The sequence below is a fragment of the Vigna unguiculata genome, chromosome 3 (assembly GCF_037176805.1).
Source record: "Vigna unguiculata cultivar grain cowpea cultivar isolate G323 ecotype 2 chromosome 3, ASM3717680v1, whole genome shotgun sequence".
NCBI classification, from domain to species: Eukaryota; Viridiplantae; Streptophyta; class Magnoliopsida; order Fabales; family Fabaceae; genus Vigna; species Vigna unguiculata.
The window spans coordinates 57,231,475-57,245,900 of NC_140794.1; the positions used below are offsets into that span (position 1 = coordinate 57,231,475).

The 14,426-nt window shown below is 31.4% G+C and overlaps 1 protein-coding gene and 1 pseudogene across 1 annotated transcript; both read left to right on the plus strand.

Moving 5' to 3' along the window:
• The first annotated feature begins 6,961 nt into the window (after positions 1-6,961).
• On the plus strand, positions 6,962-10,242 carry LOC146887967 (transcription factor MYB98-like). The gene is made up of 4 exons (XM_085670479.1): positions 6,962-7,560; positions 7,670-7,796; positions 7,878-8,497; positions 9,852-10,242. Exons 1-4 carry the CDS (start codon positions 6,962-6,964, stop codon positions 10,240-10,242), a joined length of 1,737 nt encoding a protein of 578 aa, XP_085526605.1.
• Positions 10,243-10,346: 104 nt separating this feature from the next.
• Positions 10,347-11,735, plus strand: LOC146887968 (uncharacterized; annotated as a pseudogene).
• The last annotated feature ends 2,691 nt before the right edge of the window (positions 11,736-14,426 follow it).

A 14,426-nucleotide genomic window follows, 5' to 3' on the forward strand; every position in this document is an offset into this window, starting at 1 on the left:
ATAACATTTGTATAAAAATTCTTGAATTTTACATATTTTAAAAATATAAATTATTTAAAATATAAATTCAAATAAAAACAATAATAAAATATCTAACAATAATAAAGTTTAATATAAAATATAAATTTTAAAACCAATTCATATATGATATGCTCTCTTCAATATTTCCTACTCTTAAGAACTTAGTTTTGAAATTATTTGATAAAATATAAAGGAAGTCAACATCTCTATATAAAATAATGTAAGTATTTCTCAAACAGAAAAAATCTATAAAAATAGGACAATTTAAGTTTTTTGTTAAAAAAATGTTATCTTTTTTTATCCTTTTAAAAAATTTAATTAAATTGGTAGCGGGATGCGAAAATTCAAGAGGAATTATTTTAGGAACTTCAATTCTTTTAAAATGTTTTTATTTAAAATTATTACAAATTTAGTTTTAGTTTTTATTAAAAATAAATTTTAAATTAAGTTTAATGTAAAATATAAATTTAAATAAATTTAATATTATTTAAATATTTAATAATAATATTAATATAATATTTATATACAAATTTAATTTAATCTTAATTTGAAAATATAAAAAAAACTAAATCAACTTAAAATAACAAATACATAAATCAAAATAAAATATAAGATTAAAATAATGATATTTAATATAACAATGACATGTTACATCGTTATCGTTATTATTATGTGACATGACGCTAATTTGAGACTAATTTAATGTATTATGATTTTTTTTTATTTCTAAAAAAGAATATAAATTGAAACATGACCCATTTTTAATAATGTTAGTATAACATTAATGAAAGAGAGTCCAGAAACAAATAAAAATAAAATGATCTAAATTAATTTAACCTTTATTTTATAATATTTTATACATATAAAAAATAGAAAGGCGGATTAGCGCGGATTGGGCCGTGGACTTGCGGGCTTGCTCACATGTGTGATAAGCGATTTTTTTTTGTGTTGAACAAAATATTTTTTTTATAATAATTTATATTCATTTTTTATCGAAATAATTTCAATTAGTTTATTTAATCAAAGACAAAAAAAAAACAATGAAGATTATAGCTAAAGTACAATAGTAACATATCATCTTACAAAAGATATGTATCTAAAAATGGATAAAAAAAATTCTATATTCAAGAACTAAAATCATTATCTTATATACAATGATTATACATAAACGTTGTAATAATAATAATAATAAATAAAAGGAACTAAAAGAAACAACATGATGAATGATGTGAGAACTATAAAAATGAGAACATAGAACATATAATTTTGTAAGCGGGTCAGTCTGCCTCGTTTCGCTTTTAGTCTGTGCGGACTACGGACCTATGCGGGGTGGGCCATTGCGAGCCAGCGGGTTCAACATCTCAGCCTGTCCCGTATTTTTTTGTGTGGGCTGCAGGCCAGTCCGCCTGACCCGCTCCGAATTGTCATCCCTAACTCTATATGCCACCCTAGGGAAAAATAAATACATAGAACAAAATTCACTCTCATAAAAACTATGGTTGTGAGTGTTTTTTTTTACTTGCAGTTTGAGTGAAAATGTTCTTTTTACCCAAACTTTGTTGTCATACTATGTAAAACTTTATGAAATGACTTTGTAATCCACTAGAGCCTGAAATCACATAAAAACTAGCAATAGAAGCATAAGCTTTCTTTGGAATATGGATGAAATTTTTACTTGATGTAATTCTAAAACATAAGTTCAGCCTAGTAGAAATTTTTTACTAGAAAATAAACTATATATTTATAAATAAGTAATTGAGTATTCCAACATGTATGATATTTACCATAATTATGATAATATGTTATTTTAATTATATTTTTCTGATAATTCTAAACTAGGTATAATTTATTTTAAACAATCTAGATAAATATTATTTTAGTTATTCAATCAAATAATTAACCAACCTCAAATATTGGAGATAAAAAATTTAAAATACAAAAGTGAGATAATCTTTGTATTATATATTTTGAAAGTCTCACTTCAAAAAGAGATAAAAATCATTTGACATTATATACGGATGCAAATCTTAACTCAATTTAGTTTTGTGGGATTGAAACATTAGTGCATATAAAGGTTTTGAGTTAAACCATCAGTGCATATAAAGATTTTGAAGTTAATTATTTTAGAAATTCTTTTCCGATTCTTTATTCGAAATATATTCACGAACTAGAAAGGTAGGTGATTTTGTGTGTTGATACATTTTGACATATTATGTTCTTCATACATAAAGTTACTCGGACATAAGATTTTCTTTAGAGCATAAAGTTACTCGGACATAAGATTTTTTTTAGAGCAGTTTAGCCATTTTGTCCAATACTATATTTTATGTTCACTTAGTACTTCTTCTCTTGTAAATAGTATCAATTGTCCCATGATAGAGACCAAGTCGGTCGAGTCATAATTGAATAAATCGTGGCGTTTGGGTTAGTGTTACACTCTTAAGTAAAAAAGAGTTGGCCCTAACTAATGGCTATAGTTTTTTTGGCCTAGTGGCGGAGGCTGGGTGGACCGAGTCACAATCGAATCATGACACTTGGACTCATACGCTCTTAAGTATAAAGACTTGTTAGGTCTATAGAGAGGGTTTCACTAGGAAGACACAATATCAATGAAACCTGAGCTCAACCACATAAGGCATTGACATCACTCTCAACCCAAAACCTTAAGGCAATGAGTTTATGGGTCTTTGTCCTTATATAATGCTTTACTTTCTCATTTCTAGCCAATGTGAAACTTAGACTCACACTTCTTGTCAACAGGGACGAACCTATGTGGTGACAGGGGGGAGCCGTGGCTCCCCCAGTTTTTTTTTTTTGAATTTTTTTTATATATATTTATATATATTTTAAATTATATTTATATATTATTTATATTATGAAAAATTATAATAAAAGATAAAATAAAAAAATTTAATGAAGACATTGATTTATAAAAGAGATTAGATTTTTTTTTTCTCGCTACAAGATCTTTCCACCATGTAAATTATGAGAAATCAATACAAAGAGATAGATCGGGAAATAGAGGTTGGAAAACACATAAATTGAGATTGAAGTATACATTATTGCATGATCTCTCATATCAAGGTTAGTATTTTATCATGATTTATGTATGTTAAATTTATTTAGAATGTTTATCCCAAATTAATAAAACCCTAATTATGATTTTAGGGATTCTTTTATGAAAATGGTATGAACCTAATTATAATTTTTCTCATATTATTATAATCCTTAATTGTAAAATTTAGGGATTTTGTGGTTTTTGCTGCCTATGGTATTTTTTTTTAAGTTTTGAATTCATACCGTGTTGCTTATTTAATTAAAGTGATATGAGTTTTGTTATGTTTTGCATTGTGATAATTGTGATTTGTGAATATAAATTTTATTTTTTTCATATAGGCAAGAGATGATAAATTTATATTAGAAAGATTATGATAAAAAGTAAAAAAATTGATTCTTTTTTTTAAAGAGGTAGGTTTGTGATAAAGATAAAAAAAATGCATATTAACTAAACTTGAGAAATTTCATGAGAACCATGAATTCAAGACAATAAAAAACAAATATCTAAAGTTCTTAGAGTTATAATATAATGAATTTAAAAATTCATTATAACGCGAGAAAAACGGCCTCAAATTTGACAATACCACAAAATCAAATTGATAAGGTACGAAGTACTTATTTAAAATGATATTCATGGTTTGGTATCATGAAATAATAGCATGATATAATAATGAATGATAGTAATATTTTTTTTTTGAATTCTACTATTATGTTAAGCAGAGGAAATGAAGAGAAAAGATGAATAGCTTTTTTTCTAACTAAAAAAAATTATATATAAGAAATCTATTTGGCTCCCCTACATTTTTTATCCAAGTTCCGCCACTGCTTGTCAGGAAGACTTTCCATACAGGGACTTGCACTCGTCTTAGGTCTTACAAAGGCGGTTTCACTAGGAAGACACAATACCAATGAGACCGGAGCCAAACCACATAAGACATTAACATCACTCTCAACCCAAAACCTTAAGACAATGGGTTTATGGGTCTTTATCCTTATATAATGCTCCACTTTCTCCTTTCTAGCCAATGTGAGATTTAGACTCACACTTAGATTCCTAACAATTGGTATCAGAGCCAAGGTCACGAATTCAATTCCTGATGGGCATTTGTTAAGGAGGAGATTGTTGCAAGTTGCACAATTATCCCGTGGCGGAGGCTAGGTGAGCTAAGTCATAATCCAAGAGTGGGATTCCTAGTAAAACATTTACTGAGGGGGAAATTATTGTAAGTGACATTAATTGTCCCGTGACAGAGGTCAAGTGGGTCGTGTTACACTCTTAAGTAGAAAAGGGTTGTGCCCTGACTAATGACTATAGCTTTTAGCCTAGTGGTAAGCGCTCGATCCTAACACCTTCAAATTACCGTCTCTTTTCCTTAAGAATAGTTCAAGTACACCTAAACAGAAAAGTTAATACAAGCACAGAAATATTTCGTATCACAAGTATTTTATCCTGTCTAATTTACAAAGTAAAACTAAAGTTATTGCTACTTGTTTCAATCTTGACGTGTGCTTAGTCTCTATTACGACAAACTATAAAAAAAAGAAAAAAAGAACACAAGCATTTATGGTAGTTCCCTCAACGTTTTACTAAAAACACTACAACATACATTATTTTTTATAGTGATATGGGTGTGAATCTCCATCCAACACAAAAAGTAGAAACATTTTAGTTAATATTATTTGTGTTTCTTGTAGAAAACGTGATCAGACATTTTCTTACGGAAACAACAGACATATTTTTTTCACCACTTTTTTATTTCTCAAGTAAAATAATGAAAAATTTATTATCATTGTTTTTTGGTATATGAAACGTGGAAAATGGTAATTAATAATGAAAATGTCTTCCTTGAGAGGTAGGAAAATAAAGTATTGTTCTTTTTTAGGTCGTCTTTAATTCCCTTCAAACCCTTAGAACAATATGTGTATATACACCCTTTCCGTAGAATCTTTATTTATTGAGGTTCCGCATGGCTCACAAATCTGTACTGGTCTTCTATTTAAATATTTTACTTTTGCAAAAATACATTTTTTTTAATATTAAAACTGAATGGACTAATTAATATAACCTTAAAAAAAATATAGTATAAACTAAATAATATTCGTAAAGTAGGTACTTTTTTAGTGTGGACTAAAGTAGCTGAAATAATCTTAAATCAATTAATCACATGTTTAATAATAAAAAATTACTCTGACTTTTCTCGGGGAAACTGGATCTTTCTTTGGTGATTTTATTTCTATTTAAAGCTGATTATTATGAGAATGATCCTTCGCCATTAATTGTCTTTTTTTTGCAACGTTTAAACCTTAAATTAAATAGAAGTTGTTAACTATAGTCAGTTACTTCATAAGATTTTTTTCAGGTAAGACTATTATTATGTATTGGGTGGGTAAGAAAGAACGGGGTTCAACTGTTAGGAGTGTTAACTCAAAATTAACCATATGTTAGGTGCAGTAAATTTTATGCACAAATATCATTATAACCAACTACATTTCAAGTTAACTAGATTTATTTCCCCAAAAAGATTCACTAAGAAAATGTTCATTCTATATTTGAATTAATTTATTTTGCATGATTAAAACTTTATAGAGTTTTCTTCTTTAAAAAAAATCCTAAAAAATAATCAGATACGAGCATGTACCTAGTCTTTGACATCATGAAACTAATAAATGAGTGCAAATTCAGAATATCAAGCTCTCGTATCAGTGGAGTGAAAGTGCTCCCTTATTAGGGTTTAGGAACATGTTAAATTTGTTATTCATGCTTCAGAACATTCTCAATAATCATAGCCAAAACTTGTCCCTCTAGGACTTTTCTGGTAGGTGTGTTTTTTAGGACTTGCCCTCTTCAAGCCTAAAAACAAGAACAGCTTGAAATGTTTTTGGACATTTAGGCTATATTCGCTTTAACTTATTTACTATTAATGAGGAAGGAAAAGCGAGAATTTGTTGTGTTCGTTTTCAACAATTTAGGTGGATGTGAAAACAGGGAAAGGGAGGATATAGCATTCATTCATTCCGCGCACTAACGAGGAGTTATGCGAAGAAAGATCAGTTTTTTACATGAAATTACAATAATAACCTTTTTAACCTATTTTTTTACTTATATTTTTTCATTTATTCTATACTGCAGTTACCTTTTTACTTTTCATATTACTTCATATATATTATATAATTCTTAATTCTTAATTCATTAATATTCAAATAAAGAATGTTGAAAAAAATATATAAATATGCACATATGTTATAATAATAATAATATATTTTATTTTTAATTATTTTTATAGTTAAGGACAAAATGGTAATATTTCATTTTTTATTAATTAAAACATTTTTTTAATCTATTACATCAATCAAATCATTCACAAATTCTCACAAACTTTACTTTCAAATTCATTCACAATCACTTCTAAATCCCTTAAAAAAAAACAACACACAATTTACTCTTACATCTATTCAAATCCATTCATTTCATCTCTCTCAAACCCATCCACTCAAGTGAACAGAGCCTTAATGTTTTTTGGACATTATCCCTACAAGAGAAACAATAACAAATATTACAAATAATCTAAATGGAGTGAAATTATGAATGTTAATGTGGGCTTTGTAGAATTCATGGATTAATTGCACACAACTGCATAATATCTAGTCACAGAGCAAAGTTTGACCATAACCATTGCAATGAAGTAACCGCAACAGCATTATAATACTTGAACTGTAACATATGGTCAAGTATCTAGATGTGAAACAATCTTGGCCATTTGATGCTTCATATGAATTGCCATGCAATTAATGCATTCTCAATCTCTCTCTCCTATTAAGGAACACAAACGGAGATGGCTTGAAACGCAGTTTCTGTTATCCCTCACTTTCTGTTACTCCGCTCATGGACACTGAAGCAAACCTCACAGAAAACTATGGCTCGCAGCCAATGTATGTGCAAGAAAACTGCTTGAAACCCAGCATGGGGGATCAGCTTCCTTTTGGAGCTTCTTCCTCGCAGGGTTTCTTGCAAGATTTTCATCATATTGATCACTTTCCTGCGAATAATGGCTCCTCATCCAATCCCATTTTCGGGGTACACACTCCAAATTTCGATCCCTTTGATCACAATGTAAACTGTGAGTCTGCACCTCCTGATTTTGAGGTTTTTGAGTGCAAGCCTTTTGCTGAGAGCAATGGTAGTGCGCATGCTCATCTGATGCACAATTTCCAATATGTAGGTTATAGTTTGAACCTTCCTCGGACGAATCAAATGGATATGGTGGTGGCAAACCAGAGATACCTTCCTTTCGGTGCCCTAGAAACCAAACCTTTGAATTTTGTTGCACCAGATGAAGTCTCATGCATATCCCCACCTAATAATTATTATAAGAAAGTTGGTTTGAATAAAAACCTCAGGGAATCCCCAAGCACTAGAAGAACTTTCAAAGCTCGGAAGAAATCCAACATAGTGAAGGGGCAATGGACATCAGATGAAGACAGGTGCATAATATTCCCATGTTTAAACCTTTGCTTTTGGCTATTTATATAATAATCTCGTTACGGATTTGACCTGTTTCTGTTGAAAAATCACATTGCTTTCCATAAACAGATTGTTGATTCAACTGGTGGACCAATATGGAGTGAGGAAGTGGTCACACATAGCTCAGGCGTTGCCTGGGAGAATAGGGAAACAATGCAGAGAACGATGGCATAACCATTTAAGGCCAGACATTAAGGTTTCGATTTATTTGTCATAAAAATAATAATGATACTTTTAAATATATTATACTGTTGAAATTCATTGTGGTATTTTGCAGAAGGACATATGGACTGAAGAAGAGGATAAAATACTGATCCAAACTCATGCAGAGATAGGAAATAAGTGGGCAGAGATTGCAAAAAAATTGCCGGGAAGAACTGAGAATTCCATCAAAAACCATTGGAACGCAACAAAGAGAAGACAATATTCAAAGAGAAAGTGTCGTTCAAAGTACCCTAGAGGCTCTCTTCTTCAGGAATATATCAAGAGCTTGAACCTAGACCAAAATCCACCAATGGACTATCGAAAAAAATCTGTTAAAAATGGCAATGCAAAGACAAACAACAACGGCAAAGCAGCAGCTCAGATCCTGTGTGGTGATCAATTCTGTCCCAATGGACAGTTGGTGGCAAAGTATGATTTTAACGAGGTCCCAGATTTTTGTTTGGATGAAAACTTGTTTGAAGAGGGGTGTAGCATTGATTCTCTGCTAGATGATATACAAAGTGCTTCTACTATGGATGACAAAGATTTTGATGGAAAACTACAATGTGCTCCTACTGTGGAAGGAAAACAATCTCATCACCATGTTCATATTGATGAGCATCGTGAGACTAAGATGATGGCACCAACTATGGGGATTCAAGTTAAGAAGGAACTGGATTTGGTGGAGATGATGTCACACCACGTTAATGAAAGTAGTGATATATAAGCTATTGCCTCCATTATAGTATACAATCTCCATGTAAAATAATTTCATCATTTCATGTTTTGGAGTTTTTATTATATAAGAGAGCTTCGAATCAGCTCTCATAGTGCTACCATTATATGCATGCACAACAATGGAAGAGAAAGGAAGGATTTACTCATTTCCAGAAGAGAAAATAAAGGTAGTAATAAAATCCAGGGTTATGCTTGTTACGAATGGTATAATATATACATAAAGATGAATTTTTGTGTCATCTTTTTCTTTCACAGACTCTACAAAATATTAAGTTATTATATGTTATAGTTTTATAAATTAATAACTCTTGATTCTTTCATGCCTCTTCCATATATGTAGCAACTTGGTGTTGAAGTGATTCTTGGTAATTGATGGAAAAAGAGGTAGCAACTACTACTTCAGTAACATAGATTATGCAGAAGGGAACATGCCAAGGGCTGTTTTTTATATTAAAGTTAATTTGTCCCAAAAAAATGTGCTAATAACATACTATTTAATACATTTTTAAGACACTTATTACTATTTTTTAAAATTCATTTAATATTATATTCTTTGTGCCAATTAATTGTACTTACAATGTTTTAATAAATCTTAACTAATGATAACGGTGTTAAATATATATATATATATATATATATATATATATATATATATATATATATATATATATATATAAAATGTGTTTGAAATGTATAATTTGAGCAATACCTTAGTAATTTGATTTGTAAACACTTTCAGATAATATTTTAAAACTTTTACAAAAGTAAAAGTCTCGCAATTGTTATTTTATTTTTTTTCTGAAAGAAGATATTTATATTGCGTGTGTACTTCTACTTTCTTTGATCAACTCATTCTCATATCACAATCAATGTGTCTTTTAATGCTGTATTGAATTTCTTTTAAGAATTCATGAGATTTAATTAAATCAATTGAGTTTTTTTTATATTTTTAGTTCTTTTATAATATTTATTTTGTATTCATTAAGTTTCTTTATAGATAATTTATAAAAATATACAATAAGGTTTTCTTTCTTGGAGTGTACTTTTTCTTAGACAATTATATTTCCAATTATTGAAACCCTACTACTTAAGGTTTTAGCTTCTAAAGTTAGAAAAGGTTGTTGTTCTATTATGAGATGTAAAAAGGGATCTATTTAAGAGATCTTCCCTCTCTGTTTTCAGTAGGTTTTTGACACAATCATTCAGAATAAAATTTCTTTCATGCTTACCTCTACTAGCGCTTCCATTCTTCTTCCACGCCTTTCGTTCTCCTCTTTTTTCTCTGCTTTTCCCAAATTTGAAACTCTAGGGTTTCTGTTCTGAAGAAACCAGGAGCTCTCGAGTGTTGTCTCCCGCTCCATGGTGCCAAGGTTTGTGCTTTCTCACTTTATGACGCTGGGGCTGCAATATGGTATCAGAGCAGGTTCATAGCTTGCTCTGTTTCCGTTGCCCTCTCTAATCTCTGTCCCAGTAGTCAGCAGCGTGCAAGAAAGGATCTTGCACCATGGAAGACAACAATAACAGCAAAGAAGTCAAATCAGAGGTTAGCAGTGCAAGTCAGCAATTGCAAAGATTGGATCTTGATCAATCTCTTATCCCTACCAGTCCATATTACATACATCCAGGAGAGAACCCATGACAGGTTCTTGTATCTCCCTCTCTTAATGAAACCAACTACAGCTCATGGAGCAGAAACATGAGAAGGGCTCTCATGTCCAAGAACAAATTAAAATTTGTTGATGGAAGTATCAAAATGCCTACTAGGGATGAACCCATCTATGAAGCTTGGGAAAGGGCCAATGTTATGATTTTATCTTGGATCATAAGGACTCTTTCTCCCCAAATTGCAGAAAGTGTTATCTACATTGAATCAGCCAAACATATTTGGGATGACCTAAAAGAAAGATTCACAAAAGGGGATTATTTTCGTATCTCAGACCTGCTTCAAGAGATGCACTCTGCTAGACAAGGAGAAAGGAGCATCACTCAGTTCTTCACTGATTTAAAGATCATCTGGGAAGAATTAGAATTTCTAAGGCCCATTCCCAATTGCATTTGCGGTAAGCCTTGTGAATGCAATCTTGCTAGAATCTTTTATCAAACAAAGGGAAGTGGAATATGTGATATGTTTTCTAAAAGGGCTAAATGATGGTTATAATACTGTAAAGACCCAAATTCTGTTGTTAGATCCCCTACCCAACATGAATAAAGTCTATTCCCTCGTTATGCAACAAGAAGGGCAGAACAAAGGTACGGCTGGAGCGAATACTGATAGTAAAATCCTCTTTAATACATCTGAAAGGCATTACAAGTCTCAAGAACAAAACAACTGGAGAGGTCAAGGCAGAGGCTCTAGTTCAAGGACCCAAGGAAGGGGAAGAGGTCGAAATCCCAACCATGGCAAACAATGCTCGTATTGCCATAAGATGAATCACACTATAGAGGAATGTTACTCTAAACATGGCTTTCCCCCTTGGTACAAACAAAGGAATGAATACAGAAACAATCCCCAAGAAAACAAGACACAGGATAAAAGAGAACAGCAACAAGCTTGCAATCTGAATATAAAGGAAGAACTAAATGACAATCAGAATGTGAAAGATGAGGCAATGAAGGGCCTGACATCTGAACAAATGCAGAAACTGTTGAAGCTCTTGAACGAATCTGATGAAGTTGGACACAGCATCAATCAGATACAAAAACATACCAATTCCTCTGATAAGATTCATCAAGGTAAAAGTATCTGGATTTTGGACACTGGCGCAACTGATCATGTTGCACAAAACAAAGAAAATTTCTCCACTTTTTTCAGAATAAAACCTGTTAATATAAAACTTCCTAATAACAGTATTGTCACTGCTAACTTTGCTGGAACAATACAATTTTCTACACAACTAATCCTTTTTAATGTCTTATATGTTCCTGAATTTTCTTTCAATTTAATTTCAGTTCAAACCTTGATAAAAGATTTGAACTGCAAACTAAGATTCTCGTCCTGGTGAGACTTGTAGAAACAGGCTGGGTTCGTACTCGAGCTCTCGCACAGGCGGAGAGCTCTCATTTGAGCGAGGTGACATCTCGCTCAGGCGAGAGGGACTCGCCTAAGCGAGAACCCATGGGAGCCTTAGCATGTCGCTGCACTTTTAGCCTAGGCGAGGAACCTCACCTTTGGGCGAGGGGTGGCCTCGCCTAAGCGAGCGTTCGAAAAATTTCTCAAGGCCTTTGTCGCGATCTTGCCTAAGCGAGAGTCTGCAGCTTGAGCGAGAGGACTCCTCTCACCTGAGTGAGGGCTTCTGACTTGAGCAAGATCTGCTGCAGGCCACACTATTTTCCTCACATGGTTGTTATTGGTTGTTTGATTGGTTGGTTTGCTTTATTTAAAGTATGAGGCATGTGATTATGCATGAAATATCTGAGGTTATGAATTTTTTGGGAGTGTTGTATGATCTTGGCATGTAAAACAAATGGGATGGTTGGTAATGAAAGTGGCATGGTGTTGGTATGAGATATAATATAAATGGATGGAATATGTTATTGGTATGGTTAGGACGTAATTCCAGGAGCCTCTAGGTAAGACTTCATGGTGGTGCCTCAGTTGGTCGGGACATAATTCCATGACTCCTGTTAGTGGGAATTCATGGTGGTGCCCCATCTATATAATTTAGTAAGGATTCAAGGTAAGGTTGCATCCTAACACTCTAAAGAGTCAGTTAGTCTCACATAGAGTGTACTCACTCTAGTGGTGAGAGTAGCAGGAAACTTGAAACTCATTAAGGGCTAACCTTGTGTGTGGGGAATGAAACATTGTAACACTTAGCTCGGGAGAGCAACTCGGTAGAGCAGGGAAGTCCACCACAAGTGCAAGCATCCGCTGAATCCGACTAATTATATGTATTTGGATGAGTCGTGTCTCGAGTCTTAGTGTATTGTGTGCAAGTCATAACATGATTTGATGATATTAGCATTTTGGATTATGGAGATGTATATAATTGTATGATAAACTGTTTTCTGCTCTAGCTTACCCTTCTGTTTGTTTGTTGTATGTTCTGTATGTGCGGTGTTCTTTTTTTGCGATGATCATCAATTTATTGATGTGAGCAGATGTGAGAAACACTCGTGGTCATCAGGGTGATGGAGGTTTCATTGCATAGCCTACCTGGGCTGGATTCTGCTATTTTGGGCTTTCTCATAGGGCTTAGGCCCATGTACTGTTTTGTCCTTTAGTACTATGTTGTCTTCTGTCAAGTTCTTGTAATTTTGTTTGGCATTGGCATCTTGGTGTGCCTCGGTTTTCCTCTAAGTATTTTTGGGATATTGTAAGGATCAGTGGTATTACTCCAGGACTCGTCTCTTATATTCTTATATTATCTGTGTGACATGTCATTTAATTAAAATAATTATTTAAATTGGGTGTTACAATTTATATGGCTCTTATCTTAAGTTATTAATTCTAGCTTAGAAAACAAAACTTCCATCTCAATGTAAAATCACATTTATGTGTAAATCATAATTGACTTGTTTATGAAAGAAATACTCATGTAATTAGTTTGAGAAATTAAGTAAAAAAAATACTTATATTGTAATGAGGGTAACCTTTAAAAATACTCGTATAGTACATGGAGTAACTTTTGAGAATACTTGTATTTTTAACATATATTTGTGGAACTTGATTGGTTTGGTAAAAAAAAAAGTTGGAGGCAGTATCACACAGAGACAAATCATTATAAAATATTTATGTTCTTTCTTTTCTCTTGTCTAATCATAAAGTTATATTTTTCCATTTCTGAAAAAAAAAAGTTTAATTTGATATAAAATGTTGGACTTCTTTTTTTTTTTTTTTTCATTTGTGCACATATTAAACTCGGAGTCTTATCTTTTATCATTACAAAAGTGTAGACAAATTTTCCTTTTTAGCGAAAATGTTTGAAAAATCATTAAAAACACAATTGAACCTGTTGTATTTTTTTTTTCGTATTTTACAAATATTCTATAAATTAATTATACCTGCATATAATCTCTCTTATAACTTTTGATTCTTCAAACAATTTCACACATCAAAATTATAAGAATTATCATATTTTAGATATATTTATATATGTTTACAACATAATTTCATGTTTTGATTAGGAAATAATTTAAGTATTTCAATATTAAGCAAGAATTGAAAAACATCCTCATATAATTACTCAAACCTTCTTTTAAGTGAATAATTTGATCAACAATATAAAATAATAATATATCCCGAAAACATTCATTATCATACTCACAATTTAATTTAATGGTGTGTTCAACTCTATTAACTTAACGTTTTTTAACAATCTCATCTTTAATATATTTTTAATTTGCAATTTGTTTTACAATGATAATAGCATATGCAAAACTATATTTTCCCATGTAAAATTAAGAATTTAAGTGGCTTATTACATATGCAAAACCATACTTGTTTTGTTTTCAATTTGAAGAATTGGTCTATCGGAACTTAATGAATGTTGGCACGTGAAATTTGCAACTGACGAAATATCATTTCATTCTCACGTGTGCCATTGTCAAACCAAATTATTTAAAATCAACAAAAAAAATTATATTATGTTTTGTGACTATTTATATTAATCAAAAACTAAATTTCAAACCATCACAAATAAACCTTAAATTTAAGGTGTAGAACTGCATTAGGTGGCAATTTCTTCCTGCATCTCCATAAATCTTTTCCTATACCCCAAATTAGAACACTTTCAGTACTACTAACCAAAATTTGTTACAAACTATTTATGAATAATATCACCAATTGAACATCTGTAATTTTCAATCAATCTTAACTGAAAAAAAAAATATTAGAAATATAATATTAAAAATGTTATTAGCACTCATAAATACCAGATCAAGA

Bases quoted from the DNA above. Each gene is read 5' to 3' on its own strand.
- LOC146887967 (XM_085670479.1), top strand. From the start codon at position 6,962: ATGGACACTGAAGCAAACCTCACAGAAAACTATGGCTCGCAGCCAATG. The intron at 7,561-7,669 runs GTGCATAATATT...TTCCATAAACAG, and splicing joins TGGACATCAGATGAAGACAG to ATTGTTGATTCAACTGGTGG. The intron at 8,498-9,851 runs GTCACACCACGT...TTGAAACTCTAG, and splicing joins CTGGATTTGGTGGAGATGAT to GGTTTCTGTTCTGAAGAAAC.